This window comes from Macaca mulatta, chromosome 13 (assembly GCF_049350105.2).
Source record: "Macaca mulatta isolate MMU2019108-1 chromosome 13, T2T-MMU8v2.0, whole genome shotgun sequence".
Lineage (NCBI taxonomy): Eukaryota > Metazoa > Chordata > Mammalia > Primates > Cercopithecidae > Macaca > Macaca mulatta.
Window position 1 is genome coordinate 13370343 of NC_133418.1, and position 22120 is coordinate 13392462.

The window sequence follows — 22120 nt, forward strand, 5'->3', positions numbered from 1 at the left end:
AATTAGCTGGGTGTGGTGGATAGGCACCTGTAATCCCAGCTACTCAGGAGGCTGAGGCAGGAGAATCACTTGGACCTGGGAGGTGGAGGTTGCAGTGAGCCGAGATCACACCATTGCACTCCAGCATAGGCAACAAGAGCGTAATTCCATCGCATGAAAAAAAACCCAAAAAACTCAGAGGATTATCATGTGTGTGAACACACCCCTTTCTTCAGGGCTAGAACAGTACCTGGAATTAAAGAACATGAGAAAGTGCTCTGAAATTCACCAGGATGGCTGAAAGACCCGCCATCAGCAACAGCGTAGGGGATGAAGCCAAATTTAAAAGGTAACTTTTGTTAAGAGTTATGTTCTTTGAATATGCTCAGGGTTAGAAATCCAAGAGTAGCAGGCTTATTTAAGAGTATTTGGCTAAAAGGTGAACTAGATAAGAAGTAATCAGAAATCTTTCTGGTTGAATTCCTCAGTGCATGATTAACCTGAAGGCAACCAATGTCAAGGAGCACCCTGAAATATGCATTGGGCAAATTCAGAAGCAGACACGTTAAAATTTGGTAAAACAATAGCAGAATTGAAGGGGTTGGCGATTCAAGTCCTCTGTAGGTGCTGGGAAAAGCAAGAAGGTACAGATTCTAGAACTCTTTAGATGAGGTATGGCGCGAGTGGAAACCGTCACTCCATCAAGGCAATTTTTATTTTAAAAAATTACAGAAAGAACAAAGAACTAAAAGAATTTTAATAAAATGAGCAAGTTTACATTTGTACATTTTGTGTATTTGGGACCCAGTCAGGGGCAAAGGATAAAGTTGCAAGGACAAAGGCTTCTGCGGGAGAGCAAGCAAAAAAGCAAGGGCTGCCCCAGTTGTGTCACGGGCATCCATTCAGAGCTGGGACCCTGCAGACACCTGCCTGCGCTCCGGAGGTGAGAAGCACACGTAAGCACGCATCAGTGGGAGCACCGCAGCTGAACTCAGCCCAGTGCAACGCAGCCCACGTGACATTCCTACATTAATACTTGATAGGGAACAGCAGATAAGCACTTCCAAAAACCAAATGGTATTGCCCATAGAATATGAATGTAAACTGAGTTCAGTTCATGCTGCTTTAACTAGAATGGTTCCACTGAACCTCATGAGGGGAAAAAGGTCTGATGGATCTAATTGCTCTATTCAATGGCACAGTTACAAATCAGCAGGCCTGTGAGAAAGAACCACACATTTCTCTCAAAAATAGGACTTGAGAAAAGGACCTTGTAGGAGTGAGAGGAAGGTTAGAGAAGAGTACAGTTTTAACTTATGAGACAATTCTTCATACTGTAATAGAATGCTGCTTGTGGTTAAGGATTTGGTAGAGATGGAAAACTCCTCAACTTTAATTCCCACTATTCTAAAGGATGACAAACATTTTAGAGTATTGATCAATGTTCAGTGAAAAAATGAAAAAGACGAGTATTGGCCGGGTGCTGTGGCTCACGCCTGTAATCCCAGCACTTTGGGAGGCCGAGGCAGGCAGATCACAAGGTCAGGAGACCGAGACCATCCTGGCCAACATGGTGAAAGCCCGTCTCTACTAAAAATACAAAAATTAGCTGGGCGTGGTGGCGGATGCCTGTAGTCCCAGCTACTCGGGAGGCTGAGGCAGGAGAATCGCTTGAATCCAGGAGGTGGAGGTTGCAGTAAGCTGAGATTGCACCACTGCCCTCCAGCCTGGGTGACAGAGTAAGACTCCGTCTCCGTGTTAGAAATGAGAAATTGCTAAGCTTTTTCAAGATTTTACCCATTTTGTGTACAGAGAAATAGAGCTTTTAATAGTGCAATGTTGCATATACGGGTAACTTGTTCTTTGAGAAATATAAACTCAAACTCACAAGTCATCCCGATAACGTATGCAGTAATATGACCATTCTACAACAGAGTCACCCACAGGTAAAACACACGACTGGGCTTTGAGCTCCCACCAATTTACACAGCATACAGTTGTGCTACAAGGAGAATTTCTTCATCATTTATTCTTTAGTTAATTGAAACATAGTCAGGAAAAAATGGTGCCAATTCCCCCCAAACAACACATGGATGTTTTTGCTTCCTGGCCCACTTAAGAGTCCCAAAAGGACAAAAAATACATGGACCAATATGAGTTCAGGAAACATGTTTTAAAGAACAGAACAGAGAATGAGGCCTTCATCCCACCTCGGTAAGGCTTGGGCTAATGAAGACAGGGTGTATTCGGGGTCCTCTCTCGCCATATGTACAAGCTGACGCTTGTTTCCCAAGCATGATAGTAGTGGGCAGACTGCCTTTATTGTCAGCCCCTAATAGAATCAGTCACCACAATGAAGAAATTCCGAAGAGGGCAGTGAAGTGACAACAGCTTCAGCTCATCGTCGATGTTATACAGAAACACAAAAGGAATCTCCAGCCTGTGATGAATGAGAGGCCGTTGCTGTGTGTTCAGGACACCTCAGAGCAGGCACATAAAGTGCTGGAACGTGACACAGCCTGTCTGGATGTCCTCGGGAGGGTGGGCCATCCAGGAGGCGACACCCCCGTCCAGCACATGGGCCCTTCCACCCGCCGCCGGTCCTGCTAAAGGTGCGAGGCTAAAAACGGCCTCTCCGGAGAAGAACGCTCAGTGTCTGCCGACCACGCTTCCCTTTGAATTTCTCGAGTATTCAACAGGAGGTACATTTTAACAAGAAAAAATATCCCTAACAAACAGGACAGATGACTCTCTCAACAAGAGAGCAACTACGAACATGATACAAATTTAAATAAAAACGTTTAGTTCAACGTGTTCATCATGGAGTTTCAAATGAGCAGATGCCACAACAGGAAAGGAACACACGGCTGGGCCCTTGCCCGCCGTGGGTATCCCGTGTCTGCAGCTTCTTCAAGGTGGGGAGAGCAGCTTCTCTCTTGGAGTGTTCTCAGTTTCTCAATAGATCTTTACTTGCTAGGCAGCCAGAAGCATGAGTTCACCCAAGAGTGAGTGCTTGGGTGCACAAGGCAGAATCTTTTGGGAGCTGAGAGCCGGAGAGGAAGTAACAAGGAACAAAGGTACTTCTCCAGGGTCAGCCGTTTCTTAGGGCAAAGGCAGAGCCCACGAGGTAGCCCTGGGAAACGGGCCCACGAGTGAGTGGCGTGGATGGAAAATGTATCTCTGCAGGAGGGCAAGGCTGACCCCCATGAGGCTCTGTGCCCTCGCCACTCACCCAGGCAAGAGAGGGCTTTGTCTCCAGCCATGCCGAAGCCACGTTTCCAGTGCAAACATGAGTCTAAAGGTTGGAGTGTGGGGGTGGTGGGGGATCCCCCACCTGGGTCTGGACTGTATGAGGAAGACTCCCTTCTTTTTTCAAAGTAGACCTCTGTCTTGGATTACTATGTACCTGGACAGGTGAACTCTTGTATGTCTCTATTTTTGGGATTTGTAGGGGTTTTCCATGTGCATTCATAGAGCCCGGTCAGCAATGAGGAGTCCTTGTTGCGTGTGGACGGAAGGCTCCCTGGCACCCAGATGTCTCCCTTCGTCCTGGCTGACACAGAGCATGGTGGTCGTCTGTTCTTCACGTCCAGCAGGCTCAGAAAGAACTTGGAGTTCCCCTCGCACCCTCGGGCCAAGCTTTTCAAGTCCGAGTGCCAGGGCTGGATGAGCTGGGGTTTGTATGTCTGCTGGCAGCACAGTGGGTGTGCACAAGACCACCATTTGGGTATCTAACAAACACAGGCTCACAAAAGGGGTTTTGGCATATCTGACAAAGCTTTTTGTCTGAGAGTCGGATTGAGCTTCCTTTCAACTTCATCTGCAAAAAGAAACCAAGACTGAGAATGCTGTCATGTGTTAAGTATACTTAAAGTGGCTACGTTCTGGTTTTGCAGAGTTGACATGCATTACTCCATGGGTCATTATTATGATGAGGATTTCTTTAATAATACTATGATGATGAGGATTTCTTTAATATCAACTTCTTGAAACGAAATGCTAAAGGTGTAAATAAAATCATCCTTTGTAACTGGAGAAGTAAGAAAGCTACACAATTGCTTTTCTTATTTCACAAGAGTAATGACTGCTTGTCTGGCTGAGGCATTTCCACCCAAGATCCTCTCTCCAACATTCTCTAGGCTCTGCTCATTTCAAGCAAGGCCTGTTAGAAGGTTGTGAATGTTAATGCTGAATGGGACCATCTAATAGTGTAATTCCAGGGTTCTCTCATTTGCAAATAAGAAAAGTAAAGCACAAACAAATAAGGGATGTAGTCAAAGTCATACAGTGAAAGAGTGGCATATTCCTGGCTGATCCTGGGAGACACCCTTCCATTTCCTTAGAGGTAACTGGTGAAACGGAGTCTTAATGCCATCGGTCCCTCTCTCATGAACAGGACTTGAGTTCTGAAAGTTATAAAGTTTTGCTACATAATTCACTCGTGTCAACCGAGGCAGGCTGGTCTACTGGCAGGATCAAGCAGCAACTTAGCGATTCATCCTACACTCCTTAGTTGCATCAGTCATTCCACAAACATGGATTAGATGCCTCCAACATGCCAGGCTTAGCCCCACAGACACTGAGATAAAGAAATGAGGTTCCTTCTCCTCAAAGAACCCAAACTCTAATAGTACAGGTGACAATTGTGAATGCAAACACGAAGTAAAAGGTGGGTGAAAGAGAAGGTGATCACTCTATTTAAGAGGTATGAGATGGCTTCACCCAGGGAAAAAATTACTTAGGCTAAGTTTTGACTGGACATTTGCTGGGGACAAAGAAAAAGCTAAGAATATCTCAGGCAGTGGGTACAGCATTTGCAAAAGCAGCGAACTATGAAATACCAAGTCACATCTGGAAGGTTGTGTGCTAAAGCCAGGACATGAGCTGGGGAGCAGAGAGAAGTGAGGAGGGACGGGTCGAAGGAGATGGGACTGCATCTTCCAGGCCAGGGGGCGTCAGCAAAGGCTTCTAAGCGGGAGGGGAACACGTCGGATTCCCGCTCTGGAAAGAAGACTCTGCCAGCCGTGTGGAATTTAGGCCCACAAGAAAGAAGTCTCCAGAAGGGGAGTACAGCGTGGGGACCAAGAATGTGGGGTTCTGAACTGGCCTGGGAGGCAGCTACGGGTGCGCCCATTGCCTGAGCATGTGACTGCTCTGTGCCTCAGTTTCCTCTCCTGTGAAATGGAGGTGCTGACAGCAGATACTGCATAAAACTGTCATGATGACAAAATGCTAGCACGACATAAAATGCCTAGGTCAGTGCCTGGCACACAGCATGTGCTGGGTAAATGCCTGATATTCTGATGCTGCTCTCCTCCCCACAGCCTCTCCCACAGACTCTCTTAATCACCAGCGTCCAAAAGGGTAGAAAAATTACACTGATGTTACACCTACCAGCCCAGCCTCCGCCTCTGCTCACACAGACCTCAGTGTCTATGAGTGGGACCAGATATTGATGTGTTGTAGTCAGAGACAGAACGAAAGAAAACCCAGCAAAGACTATTTCCCATCAGTAAAATCTACCTTCAATGCAATGTTGACTGACCAGGAGGCAGCTCGTGAGGGCCGGCACTCACCTTATCGTAGGTGTAGATTAAGTTTTCGGACCTGGCCAGGCCGAGAGCCACCTGCATGGTCCTCCTGGCATGGACGCTGTCCCTCATGGCCCCCATCAGGAATGGGCACAGGAGCTGCACTGACCAGGTGTCAGGCAGCATCTGCAGCACCTGGGCGGCATCAAATTCGGTGGCGTGGTGGTTCAGCAGGTCCACAGCAGCCACGGCCAGCTCGTGGGCGGCAGGGCCAGCACGCAGGTAGATGGCCAGCAGCGTGTGGAAGAGGTGCTGGCGGTGGGGTGGGTCTCGGCCCTCGGAGCACCACAGGCAGTAGTCTTCGGCCGCTGCGAAGTCCCGCAGCTCATGCACCAGGATATGCAGCGCCTTCTCGTGCTCGCCCAGCTTCCCGTGCAGGATGGCGCTCTCCATGGGCAGCCCAGCTCCCCGCAGCCTCTCTGTGAGACAGAACCCACGGCTCAGAAAGAAAGGGGCCCGCCGGCCACCCACCCAGCGACTGGCCTCCTTGCTGCTCTGGGCTTCAAGAGGGGAAAAGTCGACCTGGCTCCCTCACAATGCCAGATGCTGCCCCCCAGATGACTGAGGGAAGCTTTTCCTGCATTTTCACACTGTGAATCCGGGTGTTAGTAAAACAGAAGGCAGACTCTACTCAAAAGTATAGCTGGACCACAGAATAATTCCTTTTTCCAGTGTTCAGAGGATGAACAGAACAAATGAACCACAACCTCAGAAAGGCCCAGTTGCTCAGTGAGTATCAGCCTTCCAGGTCTCCAGTCACTCCATCATCACTCCTATCCTCCCAGGACAGTATCTTTTGACTAAAATAGAAGGACACTATGTCCCTAAACTCCTAACAAACACTACTTCCCCCAAAAGGTGTGCTGAACCCCTTTATTCCCATTTTAAGTAGATTTCATTAAATGGAATATGAACTCATATTATTCAAAATCCATCTCTACATTATTCAACAAAAGATTGCCAATAATAGGATTTTTTGTTTTTTTTCACCTGCAATTAAGCTTCCAGGTCCTAAGGAAAATGACCTAACCCAAAGTGTCATTCCTGACCAAGGCCCTACCCTCACAGGGCTGTGTCTCACTGGCAAAGTCACCTTGCTTCCTACCCCATGAGTAACTTCCCACCCCATCCCGTCTGGAACTGCACCAGCCCTTATCTGCATTGCAATTGAACTCTGAGTCTCTAAGGACCAGAAGTGAGTCTCATCTGTTTTTACATCCTCAGGAGATTATAAGATCTCTTCCTACTGCGAAGAAATATTATGAGGACGACCCTTAGTTCAGGGTCAAGGCTAATAATCAAATTATAGGCATTTGAATCTTGGCTATCCCTCAGGCCTGAAGAACATGGCAGACATTGTTAGCCGTGTAGCAAAGGGCTGGCCCTACAAGGTACATCCCTTATAACACCAGACACAGAAGCCACAATAGGCAACGCCTTCATCCTCACAGTGGAAGGCCAACAAATAATTACTAAGTGGCAGCCATAGTTAAGGCCCCAGGAGAGGTGCAAAGACAGTTTTAAAAAGATCATTGTGGTGACTTACACTTCTACATCTATCATCTCATTTATATTTGACTCCCACAGCCACCCCGAGTGGATAGGTTGGGCTGGAATCGTTTTTACAACTTCCCTAGACTGACATCTCCCCAAGTCACCTAACTAAGAAAGGATACAAAATGACGTATCCTTGGATTCCAGTGCTCCTCCCACAGTGCTGCGGGGGATACCCCCATTGCCTGAAAGCTCCCTGTGCTACCTGCAAGCCCAGACTCACACCTAATGACTGCTCATACAGGGCGTCTTCCGCGAGGCTGCCCCGACCCCTCCACCCCAAGGCATGGCTCGCGGGTTCCTCGGCCCTTCTAGAACTGTACCTGCCCTTATCTGCATTCCCATTTAAACTGAGTCTCTGAGGACCAGGACTAAGTGTCACCCATTTTCATAGCCTCAATGCACAGTGACACAACTCTACACATGTACTCAGAAAAGCTGGCAGAACGCAAACATTGAACCACACACTTGTGGCTGGCCTGAGAGTTTCATAAGGAGATCTGTAAAGGAAAAAGGGTAAGTCAGGAGTGAGTAAAAATATTTAATAGCCGGGACACCCTGGCACTGACCAGTCAGGGACGGTGAGTGAACAGAGGTTGCACGCCGGATCGCCACGGAAGTCCTAATGTAGGTGCGGGTGCAAGCCAGGACCAGTGTGTGCTGGTCACATGAAATACCAACCCACACCTGTGTTCTGGCTCTACCGCTCGTGGGTTGTGTGACCTGTGGCAAGCAGGGTAACCTCTCTGGGCTTCAGTGCACTCTTCCATAAAAATGAAGGAAAAATGGGACTCACTTCACAGGGTTGTTGTGGAAACTGCGTGTCATAAGGCAGCCTCAGTGTTTTGACCTATGCCTGGCACAACTAGTCAATCCTCATTACTTGTGGATTCTGTATGGACAAAGTCATCTACTCGCTGAAATTTATTTGTAACCTCCCAATCAACACTCGCAGCAACTTCAAGGTCATTTGCGACAAGCACAGAGCCTGACGCAGAGCTGAGGCCAAAGAAGGAGCACCCTCCCTCCTTGCTTCAGTTCTCGTACTACCTACACGTTTCCTTTTCACAGGCTATTGATTGCCACACTTTTTTGCATTTTGGTGCTTTTTGTTGGTGATTTCAGCATAGTGCTGAGGTGCTGCCTAGCGCTCCTGAGCTCAGGGAGGTTGTGATGTGCTTTAGGGAGACAACACATGTGTTAGATACGCTTTGTTATCAAAAACGGTATTAAAGGCCATTAAAGAAAAACACATCACTAACCCCAGTGAGTATAAATCCAGAAATTCTATGTCGAATGTGGCAAGAAACTAGTTAATTCTATCAGTTGCAAGCACCATGCTGCGCTGTGGAACTTTACACGATACAGAAACTGTGGTCTCTGTACCCCTGAGGAACGGAAACCCAAATCCCCTCCAAGACACCTGCACAACCTTCTTGCTTAGAGCTCAAGGGACCTGAGCCTTAAGCAGCCTGAGAGTGGGCTGCTGGGGGCCGTGCCTGCTGTAAGCCTCGATCAGAGACTGAAGTCATCAGAGGGAACTATGACTCAGTGCTCTGACATTCAATAAGAGACACACAGACGTCTAAAAGCTACCAGGGCAGCGCCAACATCATCAGTCAAAGGACATTGTCCATCTAGAGGCACAGTCCATCTTAAAGGCACAAGAAGCCTCATTTCTCCCTGCAGGGAGGCTGACTCTGTCAAAAGAGCTGCAAGGGCTGAGTGTGGTGGCTCATGCCTGTAGTCCCAGCACCTTAGGAGACAGAAGCAGGAGGATCACTTGAGGCCACGAGTTTGAGACCAGCCTGGGTGACAAAGCGACACCCTGTCTTCATTAAAAAAAAATATTTTTAAAGAAGAGGCTCAAAGAATCACCCTGTGGAATCAACCAGGAGCTGTGCCAAAGCCCTTCTCTCTGCTTCCTCCCACCCCCTTGATACGAGTTTTTTCCAAAGGGAGACAACACTGAGATCATCCTCACCAAGGAGAAAGTGAACTCGGTATAAATCGGACTTCTGGAGCAGCCGCCGAAGCTTGGCCTGTGTCTCAGAGGCCTCTGCGCCCTTGCCGCTGGTGGAGGCCCTCTGCTGCAGCACCTCTTCCAGGTAGAGCACAGCTAAGTGAGTGTGATACTCTTCCTTCTGCAGGAAACAGGGGGAGCCAAGCAGACAGACAGTGTTTTCAAGTGGGAAAGTCAAAGGTCTCCCCCGTCAGCCAGGGCTTGGAGCCCGGGGCTGCGCTGACATGAGCTGGGCACTCACTCACTGGATCAAAACCCTCTCAGAAACCACGATACTGGGGAATAGAACAAAAAGTCACCTCTTATTTTGAGAAGTAAGGGCCACAGAATGTAGATAACCTACAAAAAGGTATAGCTCCCTTTATTTCCTTTACAGATAATAACAAATAAGGAAAAGAGAGGGAAAATGAAAGCTAAGTGGGGGTGAGATAGAAGGAGAAAAAAATAAAGCTACCTATTGGTCCAGGTCTCTTTCCCCAAGCCTCAAGGCCCCCATCAGACCATCAACAAGTACGGATGGATCACACCCGGGGAACAGACATTACACAGAAACCACACACCAAAAAGTGCTCTAGTTCAATTCCGTCTCTCCAGCCCACACTCTTTAGTCTAAGTTCTGCAGTGCTCACCTGCAGTCTCTTGTCTATCACAAGATGTTCCAGATACTTCACAAGGGCTTTAGGGTATTTTTTAAGGCAATTGATAATGTCATCGGGATTAAAACTGTTCTTCTGCTGTTCATCCAAAGGTCTCTTGGTGAAAACCTGAACTCCGACCTGAAAGAGGAGCGACAATACAGTTGCTGTGCTTCTCAAACCCACCTTTTCTTCATCTTTATTTTGGTCACTGCACATTCAAGTTTGGATAAGATCATCACTTAAAAGATGATGACATAATACATTAAATATGCACAGCTTTTTGTATGTCAATCATATCTCAATACAGTGGTTTAAAAAAGATAATTATGGAGAAAAACAGCCCAGCATGAAGCACTGTCAAAGGCCAGAGGGCAAAAAATCAAGACAGAAAAGCCAGCCTATACTCTGAAGCCCTCCTCACACACCCCGTGCAAATTGGAAACTGAAGAACAAAGCATTTGTTGGTGACAGATTTTGACAATCCATGGAGTAACAATTTTATAACATTAAGATCATCCAAGAACAGGGATAGCCAGTTGCCGAACAGTATGTGAAAAGATATCAAAAGTACTGAAATTTCTGTGCAGTAAACCCACTTCTCTGAACATGGATTATCTACCCTGGGTTATTTATGATAGATGGTTAATCTGAGATCCGAGCCTCCAGTCCCTGAGCGAGTTTCCAGGCTGCCTTCCTGTGTCTATCAAGTGGAGGCACAGGTCCAATCCCCTGGTTCGAGGAAAGGATAGTGAGGCAGGCAGGCAAGCAGCTCTCCACTGCACCCCCCGAGCACTTATATGTGCAGGTTCTATCATGTGCACGCACACACGCACCCCCCCCCAAGGCCAATACAGTCATATATCATGTATGATGGTACGAATTTTGGATTCTATAAGCCTAGATTTGTGTCCCAGCTCTACCAACTGTAGCCTCAGTTTCCTCATGTGTAGCTAATGCCCACTGAGGGGTTGCTGTGATATTTAAGTGATGACCTTTGTCAGGGGATTGTTCACCGTGCAGTATGCTGAATTCCATGTATGTTCTGCTGTTATCATCCATAAGCATTGGGAGAGGCCTAAACCTTGCAACGGCACTGAGATCCATGTTGCAGGCATGTGTGAGCCCGGTCAGGATGTGCTCTGCAGGCGTATGCATAGAGGCAAAGTAAAGATGGAGTAACAAGTATGCAAAGTGTAAGTGCCTGGCTCTGATTTTCCAGGGAAGCCAGCACCACAGAGGATATGAGAATATATTCCAACTCAGGTTTTAGAAAGGCAGATGCAGCACTCAGAAACTCTCCATTCAGGACCAAGGTCCTGTATCAGAAAGCTCATTTTGTCTCTCTGAGGGGAGCCATGGAAGCATACACGTTTTTCACGATGAGAACTGACATGCCTGCTGTCTTCTTCCCAGTCACTGTGGGGCTTTACTAAGGATACTGTCCTGAGCCTGCTACCTCCCCTCTAGCCAGCAGGTGCTTTTTCACTGTCAGCATTTCTCAGCCTCCAAGACGGGCCGAGTCTTGCTCATGGCTCCCCTCCCTCCTCCAGGCCCACCAGCTCCATGTTGGCCATGGTGGGAGCAGGGATGAGGGCAACAGGCTGCCCGGTGTGGCCCAGGTCTGGGCGCTTCCTCCTCCCAAAGATCAAGTCCTGCAGGGCAACCACCTAATCCTGCTCCAGAAAACAGCAGTGTCAGACTTCTGAGGGGTCGAGGAGCGGGGTTCACAGACACAAGTTCTTAAGAAGATGCTAAAAATGCAAGCTGGCTATGTGTCTTGCTTTTCTACACAAGTGACTTGCCCCAGCAAGGGGATTCTCAATGGAATGTCTCAGCAGCAAGATACAAAACTGCCCCAGAGCTAGAATCCAGAGAGCTCAAGGGATGGTATTAAAAGGGGCACAACATCAACAACAAAAAACAGAGGAGGCCGGGCGCGGTGGCTCAAGCCTGTAATCCCAGCACTTTGGGAGGCCGAGACGGGCGGATCACAAGGTCAGGAGATCGAGACCATCCTGGCTAACACGGAGAAACCCCGTCTCTACTAAAAAAATACAAAAAACTAGCCGGGCGAGGTGGCGGGCGCCTGTAGTCCCAGCTACTCGGGAGGCTGAGGCAGGAGAATGGCGCAAACCCGGGAGGCGGAGCTTGCAGTGAGCTGAGATCCAGCCACTGCACTCCAGCCTGGGCGACAGAGCCAGACTCCGTCTCAAAAAAAAAAAAAAAAAAAAAACAGAGGAGGAGGTTGAAATGTAGCTTCCTTTTCCCCTCTAAAATCAAAGTTTCTGGGGCCTGTTTTTACCACCTCCCCCAACCAAAGAGAACGCATTTTTATGAAGCACAAACCTCTTCACTTTTCTGCAGGACCCAATCAGCATAGGCCCACACTAGCTCCTCGTCTAAGCAGTAGGTAAGAAAATCCACGATGTATTCATACAGGTCTGAGCGTGTGGAGTCCTGGACGTCGCCATTCACAATGTTCACCCACAACTGGAAAGGAATCAAAAAGAAAAAAAGAAAAAGAAAAGAAAAAAATCGTAAAGGCACGTATCTTAGAATTAGTTGAGAAATGACATATGTTTACTTATTTGGCTTTTTAATACCTTTTAAAGTGGTTAGAAAAACTGTAAATGCCTAAATTTTAGTTTTTTTGGAGAAATAAACAAATGTAAAAAGACATAAGTCCAAGAAATAAAAAAAAATAAAGCTCCCAGTTCCTCTCTCTTTCTTTCCTTTTATCTTTTCTTTTTTTTTTCTTTTTCTTTTCTTTTCTTTTCTTTCTCAATAACAGTAAACAGAATTTATGCAGGGAGGTGACTATATTAAAAATGTTTCTTCATGAAATAAACAAAACAGTCTCTCATAACGTCTTGACACAGAGAAGATTCACCTATAAGCCAGGCTCTGTTTCCATCTTCTCCGTCACAGATATTCTTGATTTTGAAGTCTCCTTTGGACTGTGATAGGCAGATGTTGTGCTTTTAAAAATGCTTTGGTGACTCTGTCCCCTGAGTTCCCACTGTCTTTTGCACAGGGGGCTCAGGATAGACTCCAGTGATAAAAGCCTTTTGCTTTTTCAGCCAGAAACTTCTCTACCATGTTAAGTGAAGCTTACTTTCAGGACCCTGGAATGAGGCAGCATCACGTGGGCGTGGAAAGGATGATGGTTGCGTGGGTTCCTTCCGCACTACCTGCATGGCGTGCCCCACCTACCCGCACACCACACCACCTCGCCAAGCCACAGCACAAGGAAGGAGCCCAGAAACAGGCATGGCATATGAATTCTGGAATTCTGATGTCAGCATATGAACACTTTTTATGATACTCGTTTCGTCAACACAGAATTCCCCAAACCAAATAATCACACATACCTTGAAATGTGCCATTTTATATACATTTCTACCACATATGGAGATTTATCCCATTTCAAGTTTGCAAATCTATCTCTCTACAGCTCTGCTAAAGTTATTACTATACTTATATAAAGCTGTAATTCTGAGAACACCAGGCTTTTGAAAATGAAAATTTTATCACTGACACCCAAATCTACTCTTGGCCATTGGGTACATGTTAATTCACCCCACCCCATTTTTCGTTGCTGCTGTTGTTCTGCTCTGCAATCAGGTTACCACAATAGTCTCACAAAGCGATCCAACACTAAATACATGTTCAGCCTTGCCAGAGTCATGAGGTTGACTTGAGCTTCGTGAATATGGCTGATGCCCTTGTCTCCTCACAAAATAAAGCAAAAGGGCACATCAGGAAACAACATGGTGCAGTACAAATGCATAACGAATAATGAAGGGGAGAAAGTCTCCTGAGATTGTGAGATAAGGCTTTTCTCAAGATCAGTAGCAAGACGTAAGACACAAAATGTGACAATGCTAATAAATCGATGCCATTTCGATCAGGGTGCAGGACCTCTGCTGGGCCAATGGAGCACGGTTCAGATCTCAGATCTACCATAGATGCATGGCCTTGGGCAAGGGACTGGCATGCAACAGCTGTGGTTTTGTCACAGGTGACCCAAGGATAAGAACTTACCCAGCTCACTGGCAACACTGATCGTCACTAACAGTGGAAATGATAAATCCGACTGTCATTCACTGCGTACATTTTCTGGTAAGGGCAGTGATATACTGTGACTCTGTGAGAAATCATATTTTCATTTCTTAAGTTTTCAAAAACTCAGTCTTGATAATGTTCTTTAAGGAGACGGAAAGACAAAGAGAAGAAAACTCTTGGCCAGCATTCCTCCAGGAATTCACTTTCTAAAACAGAATCATTTTTGTTCTGTATAAAAGGGTGTATATCAGGCAAAAGTGGTCTCTGTCAACTTGTGAATTTTTTTTAAAGTAACACTAAGTATTACACGGTGCTGATTTTTAAATCACGTGGAAACGCGACTAAACTCACCTGAACTGCAGCTGCGTCTTGGTTATTATAATGATAGAGCAGTCCAAGTGCAAAATACCTGAAACAGGACAACGTGGTAAGTACAACCTGTGTTCATCAGCTCCTGGAGGCGACCTTCACACAGTGACACCCCCTACTCCAAGCTCCCCATATTCTATTCAACTTGAGTTCAGGCTGGGTGCAGTGGCTCATGCCTGTAATCCCAACACTTTGGAAGGCCAAGGTGGGTGGATGGCTTGAGCCCAGGAGTTCAAGACCAGCTTGGGCAACGACATAGTGAGATCTATCTTTATTAAAATATTCAAAAAAATTAGCCAGGTGTGGGGTACACATCTGTAGTCCCTGCTACTTGGGGTGCTGAGGCAGAAGAATCACTTGAGCCCAGAAAGTTGAGGCTGCAGTGAGCCCTGAATGTGCCACTGCACTCCAGCCTGGGTGATGGAGTGAGACCCTGTCTCAAAAAATACATGTGTGCGTGTGTGTGTGTGTGTGTGTGCGCGCGCATGCCCATGTAGTTCAACAACAAACAACCAAAGGATGTTCATTTCTGTATATTTACTTATGATACTAAAAATATATGCTCTATCAGCTTCCAAAAAGAATCTGATTCCAGTCTAAGATGAGCTGAAAAAGTAAACTATGGAAAAATCACATCTGGAATTGCTTTACGATTTGCTTCAAATGTTAATATAATTTCATATGTCTTTGGTCTACTACTATTAACCCATATGAGGTACTAGAATATGCAGAAGCTACGCTGCCTAAGCAGTGACTGAGAAGGAGGGCAGGGGCTTCAGACATGAGGAACAAGCAGGAAGGGCTAGTGTCCGGGCCTCGCAGACCACAGAGTCAGGGAGCGTCCTGGGAGGGAGTGCCCAGAGTTCAAGAACCTGGGTTTCAAGTCCAGCTTCTCTGACCTTGAGCAAGTAGGTTAACTTCCCCAGCCTCTAACTCCTCACCTATAAATGGAAAAGATGGGCAATAGCATTGGCATTGTCTGGGCAGCGAGCCCTCAGCACCCTCCCGAAGTCTGCAGACCTTGAGCAAGTAGGTTAACTTCCCCAGCCTCTAACTCCTCACCTATAAATGGAAAAGATGGGCAATAGCATTGGCATTGCCTGGGCAGCGAGCCCTCAGCACCCTCCCGAAGTCTGCAAGGGTGCCACACTCCTGGTCCGCCTCCCCAGCAGGAAACTGGAGAAGGCTGACCAGCGAGAGGTCAGGCTCCTTCCCTCCAAGGGCACACTCTCAAGATACTGGGGCATCCACATGAATCCTTCTCTTTTCCTTAACCTTTTGGAAAGCCATGCTGACTCTACAGATCCCACCATCCCTTGTCACTTCTGCCTCCTGAGAAAACTAACACTGATTTCCATGAGCATATCCGAGTGGCTGATGGCAACTGCTGAAAAGGCCAGTACCCGTGTGGAAGGCTCTGGCGTCTCAGGCACCAGCACAGTGACCCCAGGGTCTCTGTGGGAGTTCATCCACGCTTTTGTTGTTTCGAATCCTTAACAAAAATCATAGACCAAAAAAAATCGTGTTCTCTAAGTGGAGCTGAGGGATCACCCAACCCCTCTCATTTTTAAAGATAAGAAAACTGAGGCCTAGAATGGTTGGGCGAAGTATTAGCTGCCCAGAATGGAGAAGCTGCTGGCCCCAACCAAGCCAGGCACTATGCATTAACAGCCCATGATATATAAGGCCATCCACTAACTCATGCACATAAGGAAGGCAGTTTTTTATTTTTTTGAGACAGGGTCTAGCTCTGTCCCCAGGCTGGAATGCAATGGTGCAATCACTGCTCACTGAAGCTTCAATCTCCTGGGCTCAAGCAATCTTCCTGCTTCAGCCTTCTGAGTAGCTGGGACCACCAGTGTGCACCACCACACCCAGCTAATTTCTTTTTAATTTTTAGTAGAGACGAGATCTTACTATGTTGCCCAAGCTGGCCTCAAACTCCTAGGCTCAAGCAATCTGCCTGCCTCGGCTTCCCAAAATGCTAGGATTACAGGCATGTACCCCCATGTCCAGCCAAGGAAGGCAGAGTTTAAAACCATACCATGTATCAACAAGATCAAGAAGCCTCCCTTTGAATCTATTTATTTAGCTATCTATTCAATTCAGTAGTCAGTAACTAAAATGCACTGTAAATTTTACCAATAAACGTGGCATCTCCCACAAGTGAATACGAGGCAAACTATAAAGGAAATTAAAAATAACTTCATGGCCGGGGGTAGTGGCTCACCCCTGTAATCCCAGCACTTTGGGAGGCTGAAGCGAGCAGATCACCTGAAGTCAGGCGTTCTAGACCAGCCTGGCCAACATGGCGAAATCCCGTCTCTACTAAAAATACAAAAACGACCTGGGCGTGGTGGCACACACCTGTAATCCCAGCTACTTGGGAGGCTGAGGCAGGAGAACTGCTTGAACCCAGGAGGCGGAGGTTGCAGTGAGCTGAGATCACGCCACTGTACTCCAGCCTGGGTGACAGAACAAGACTCCGTCTCAAAAAAAAAAAGTAATTAAAAAAAAAAAAAGAAAAATAACTTCGTTTACTCACAAAGCCCGTTACTAGTTCCAAATTGTACTCCAGATCATTCAAGCATGGGTGTGAGAACAAATGCCCTCTAAGACCCCTTCAAGGGGTCTGCAGACGGTGGTGACAGAGAGGGCATCTGAGGAGCACATATATCTGCTGTCACTATGATTTCGTGGCAGTCACCTACAGGTCCTTGGGAACGCAAACATCACACTGGCTAAGGCTAAGTCACTTCACGAGGATCTCCCCAGCAAAGGGCCTCAGTAAGGGTGCAGGGCGGGAAGCCCTGGTCGTGTCAGGAGGGGAGCACTCACTTTTTGTGCTTCTCTAGCCAGGCGGCACTGTCTGTCAGGAGACAGAAGTTCTCAGTGACCAGGAGGTCCAGCAGGCTGTCGTGGTCAGCCTCTGCGTACAGTTTGAGCAAGGCTGTGTCGATGTCCTCCTTGTAGCCATTTGCTACCTCTGTGCTGCGGACCTCGTTCAGGTAGCTCATGAGGAAGCGTTTGCACTTGGCCATCTTCTCCTGGTCCCCCTGGGTCAGCTGGTTCAGGTCTGCATACTCGTGAAGAGGAGGGTGGGACCGGGTGAAGGAGGAGGAGGTGGGCAACAGGAAGGGGTAGAGAGAGATCAGCTCCCGGACATCAAGCTGGCCGCTTCTGCAATTACAGTGTCAAACTAAATGAAGCAAAAAGAGAGAAGAGTACACATAGGCACACAAAACAGCACTGGAGGGGAGTGCACGGTGGCACACGTTCACAGGGGACTGGGGAACTGGGGACAGGGTAATCACGTCAGGGTGACCGTTCTAATCTGCGAGTGCAGCAAAGCACCATCCAACTGGGTGCTGCCACCTGGCTCCAAAAAAGAACAGAAGGGACGAAGGTGAAAGACACATACGCAACTGGCGTGAGAGTGGAACACCAAAATGCCTATGATGAAGAGAATACCCAGCTGAGCCTGGAAACTAAGGCAGAAAAAGCAACACCCGGGATAACACGCCATCAGCGTCTGCGGCTGTGCAAAGGCAGCATCACAGCTCTGCTGAAACCAGCATTTTCCTGGCACTAAATTACAGACAGATTTGTTGAATGGTCCTTAAAGAAGGGACTTTATAAAAACATTAACTTACAACTTCCTCACCAACATCTCACAACAGAAGACACAGAAATATTCATGTGGCCATTTCTGTAGGGACTCTCGTAGAATTTCAGAGCCTAACATTGGGATGCAACAAACAGTTCCTTTCCTATCTCCTCTCCGGAACCTGCTCGTCCTGGCTACAATCAGAGCAGGAGCTGTGGATCTCAAACCTGGCCCAGTGTCACACCCAGCTGTGGAAACAGAAGCAGGGGCCACCCCACCCCAGACACACGGAATGGTGAGGAAGGACCCAGGATCCATGCTGCCTGCGATGTTCAGTGCATCCTCTTTCACCCAAGCTCTGATCAGCTTAAAGCCTCCTCTACTGGCTTCCGCCTCTAGCTGCCCTTCCTTCCGCTTCACTCAGCCTCTCCTGACCTCCCATGATTTGTACAACCCATAGGATAAATTTCAGACCTCTTAGTATGGCATTCAAGGCCCTTCCCAAACTGATCTCAAGCTACTCTACAACTTCAGCCTCAAGCATCCCTCCCACACCCCAACACTTCTACTAGACCTGCTTATTTTGCCAATTTGTACATTTCATGCCTCTCAGCCTTTGCTGTTGTTGTTCCCTTGCCCAAAGCAGTGGTTCTTGGTGAAAAGCAATTTTGCTCCCTGGGGAACATGTGGCAATGCCTGGAGACAATTTTATCATGACTGGGGTGGGGGTGTGCTATGGCATCTAGTAGGTAGAGGCCAGGGCTGTTGCCATTAAACACCCTGCAATGCACAAGACAGTACCCCCCTGCCCAAAGAATTATCTGGCTCAAAACGTCTACAGTGCCACAGTTGAGAATCCCTGACCTAAAGTACAATTCTTGATTTGAGAAGTTTCTGCTCATGGTTTAAGATCCAGGATGAGTCCAGTGAAGATTCCTCCACTGGCTCATGTGAGCCCATGCAACAACGCTTCCACAGCAGAACGGCACCTGTGCTGCAGGAAAGGCACACATCCAGTTTCCAAGCTAGAATGGGCATGCCAGAGAAGCAGGCACTGGGTTACCCTTCCATCCACTGCTCAGATGCTCAGGCCACGTTTGCTGAATGAAAGAAGAGCTGAACCTAGCTGATACAACGATAGGCTGCAGGTTGTCTAAAGGAAGAGACACTGAGCCCACGTGCCCAGGTTACGTATGATCAATTTTCTCTTAAGTATCAACCATAACTAGCTGGTAACTGTGGCCTCCGGCACGGCACTGAGAAGGTGTCAGAGGACGGGCCCAGTTCAATGAGGAAAAGAAAATCACAATTTATTAGCAACATTTGCTGTGAGCAAGAAAAGGAAGTGGAATCATCTTTGTCTTAGAAGTGTCTTCTTCAAATATCAATTCTCAGGCTGGGCGTAGTGGCTCATGGCTGTGATCCTAGCACTTTGGAAGGCTGAGGCAAGAGGATGACTTGAGGCCAGGAGTATGAGACCAGCCCAGGCAACACAATAAGATCCCGTCTCTATAAAAAAATAAAAAATTCGCCGGGTCTCGTGGTGGCATACACCTGAAGTCCTAGCTACTCAGGGGGCTAAGGCAGGAAGATCACTGAGCCCAGTAGGTCAAGGCTGTGGTGAGCTCTGATTGCACCACTGTACTCCAGCCTGGGACACAGAATGAGATGCTGCTTCAAAACGAGAAAAAAAAAAAAAAAATCCGTTCTCTCAGTCACACTTTGGACCAAAGCAGAGCAGCAATCTAAACTTAAGCCATTAAGAGAGTGAGGTGTGGAAGTACAGAAACGTCATCCTAATAACAGCCCCCACATCTATTCTCTTACAAAATCCGAGGACTGCTCTAGGAATCCATCTGAGGACAATCACCTAATGTTTCAGATTAACCCATGAGAGAAGGAAGACACCTTGGGATACACCCACGACCCCGGTGAGGAGGTCTCCAACACTGTAGGGCTGACACAAGATATGACAGAAAAGAGCCTAGGTCCAAAGGGGCAAAAAATTGACTTAAACCCCGAAGCCACGGGTCTTGCCAAGAACAGAGAACAGTACGTAAGAGTTGCATAAGCAAAAGTTATATGGGGCATCATTATTCAAGGAATGATTCCTTCTTTACTCAGAAATCCATTCTCTACAGCCAATTTTGTAACTGTAATCATTTTCAGTACTGCCATCCCTCAAATACCCAGCATAGAGCGAAAGATTAGAGCCACCACGGATGTAAGGATGTGGCTGGTCATGAGCACACCTCCTACAGAACAGGCAAGGGAGGCGTTCTGCTCAAGTCACTACTTAGATGAAAATATCTATTCAGGGGCTTCCTGTACATGTATTTCTTAGACAGCTGTAAACTGTGCAGAATCTGCTCTGGAGAGACATTTTGAGAAGTTACTCTAAAGGCAGTGCCTGGGTAGGATATTTCAAGACTCTCATAGCAGGTCTAACTTAATCTTCTGCAAAGAGTGCTGAGCAAGGCCTGGGACGGCTAACTCCTGCCTCACTGAGCACTCAGCTGTGGGGCAAGGGCAGCCGGAGGCGGCGTGACTGCGAGGCGTGCCTGTAAGGCAGGCGTGGCGGGCGGGGGAAAGGGGAGAACACACTCCACAGCCCACAGGCACGTCTGACAAGCACAGGAGTCATTGCAGTGCCAGAAGGGACCTCCTTAAGAGAAAGTCAACTTTCTGAGAGCTGACCAGGAACAGAACAGTTAGAAGGTCATTAGAGGATGACGGAAAGTTTCATAGGTCTTTCCAGAAGCACTGTGTTCCCTGCCACCCCACCCCAAACTCACAGCTTCTTATAAAATCACTGGAGAGAAGCAAGAGCGAACCATGGCGCCTTCCTAGGGGTCCTCAGCGTGCTATCAGACCCGCTCTTTAGAATTTTCTCCTGACAAAACAATCTTGATGCCTCCACGGGACTAGTGTCTGTGCCCTTCCTCTGCTCCCACTCTAAGACACAGGCCAGTTAATTTAAGGCTCCGGGTGCGGGGGTGACGCCGAGGAACCAGCATTGGCGGGGTCTGCTGTCACAAGCAACCTCCACCGTATCCACCTGAAGCACAATCTAACCACGCAACACATCCCACCGCGACGTCACACCGGCAACGCAGGTTCTGGCCACAGAGGGACACTGTGGTGGCAGTCTTGCTACCAGCACCTCAAATTACCTGAAGAGCTCTTTAGCTTCCAGGAACTGAAGTTGTGCAAACTGTATAAATCCCGCCTGCTGCAGAATTCTTCTGTACATTACCTGCAAGGAAAGACAGGTGTCATCTCCTAGCGAATCTTGAAACCACCACGGCAGGGTTGAATTCATCTAACCCTAAATAAATGTTTGTTATAACATAGACATGTACAATTACAAGGTGAGGAAAAACAAGGTGTATATGAAATGACATATGTCTGTCTCTTTATGGTTTTATTTTTGTAATTCTCCAATCCTTCCCAAATGCACTTCTTGATCTCCAGTTCTCCTCCTCATTAACTCACAGGGCTTCGACGAGTCCCTGCACTTGTGATTGCTGAGATGGGTATCAGCAACCCCGGTGTTTCTGGCAGTCCAGGAACTGCCTGGCCTTCTTCCACTCTTGTGGAATTGAACTCACAGTACCACCTTTCAGAGCATCCCTCAGAGCACAGGGCCAACTCATTTCATAACAAAACAGATAAACACCCAGGCTTTCTTAGTCAGAGACGCAGAAATGCTGCACGTTCCATCTCCTGCTGGTGATGTCCAACCCACACTAACACAGCAACATCCAACACTCCTGCAATAAACGGGCCAGTTTATCGTGTTTACTCCACTATGACCCACATTTCCATGACCGCTTTGTTCTTGTTACATCCAGCAATAGCAGAATGCACGTTAGGAATCTGCTGTGTGGCGTCTCTGATCCCACAACCTGCTCTGTCACCGTCCAGTATGGCTGGCGTCCGAGTCCTGCCCATCGTCTATATGAAATGGCTCCTGGACGTGTTTCTTCACTCTGTTCCTATAGACGCCACCACCATAGCCCAGGCTCTAATCGCCTCAAGAGTCAAGACTGTGTTTTAATTACTCTCCGACTTTGACACCTCCTCTTTCTAACACATCCTTCCATTTGACAGCCACACATTCCGTGAAGGCACGGCACATACATCACTCACCTAGCGTCTCCCACTACTAGCCTAGTGTCTGCCATTCAGTCGGTGCTTACTGATCAATTCTCTGATCCATTTGTATGAAACTCCACTTCCATTGTCACTCACTATCCCCATCTTACAGGTACAAAAACTCTGCTCAGAGATG

The 22120-nt window shown here is 47.5% G+C and overlaps 1 protein-coding gene across 4 annotated transcripts in view; it reads right to left on the bottom strand.

Moving 5' to 3' along the window:
• Positions 1 to 676: 676 nt before the first annotated feature.
• The window catches only part of TGFBRAP1 (transforming growth factor beta receptor associated protein 1), a 72362-nt gene continuing 50918 nt past the window's right edge, over positions 677 to 22120 (bottom strand). For all 4 annotated transcript variants that reach the window (XM_077958954.1, XM_015113043.3, XM_077958956.1 and 1 more), the window contains exons 7-14: positions 21000 to 21082; positions 17058 to 17399; positions 14202 to 14259; positions 12132 to 12275; positions 9777 to 9923; positions 9109 to 9268; positions 5556 to 5989; positions 677 to 3799 (exon numbers count right to left, since the gene is read on the bottom strand). In XM_077958954.1, the coding sequence (XP_077815080.1) occupies positions 3623 to 3799; positions 5556 to 5989; positions 9109 to 9268; positions 9777 to 9923; positions 12132 to 12275; positions 14202 to 14259; positions 17058 to 17399; positions 21000 to 21082 (1545 nt within the window). In that variant the 3' untranslated portion in view covers positions 677 to 3622. The remainder of the gene's footprint in view (positions 3800 to 5555; positions 5990 to 9108; positions 9269 to 9776; positions 9924 to 12131; positions 12276 to 14201; positions 14260 to 17057; positions 17400 to 20999; positions 21083 to 22120) is intronic.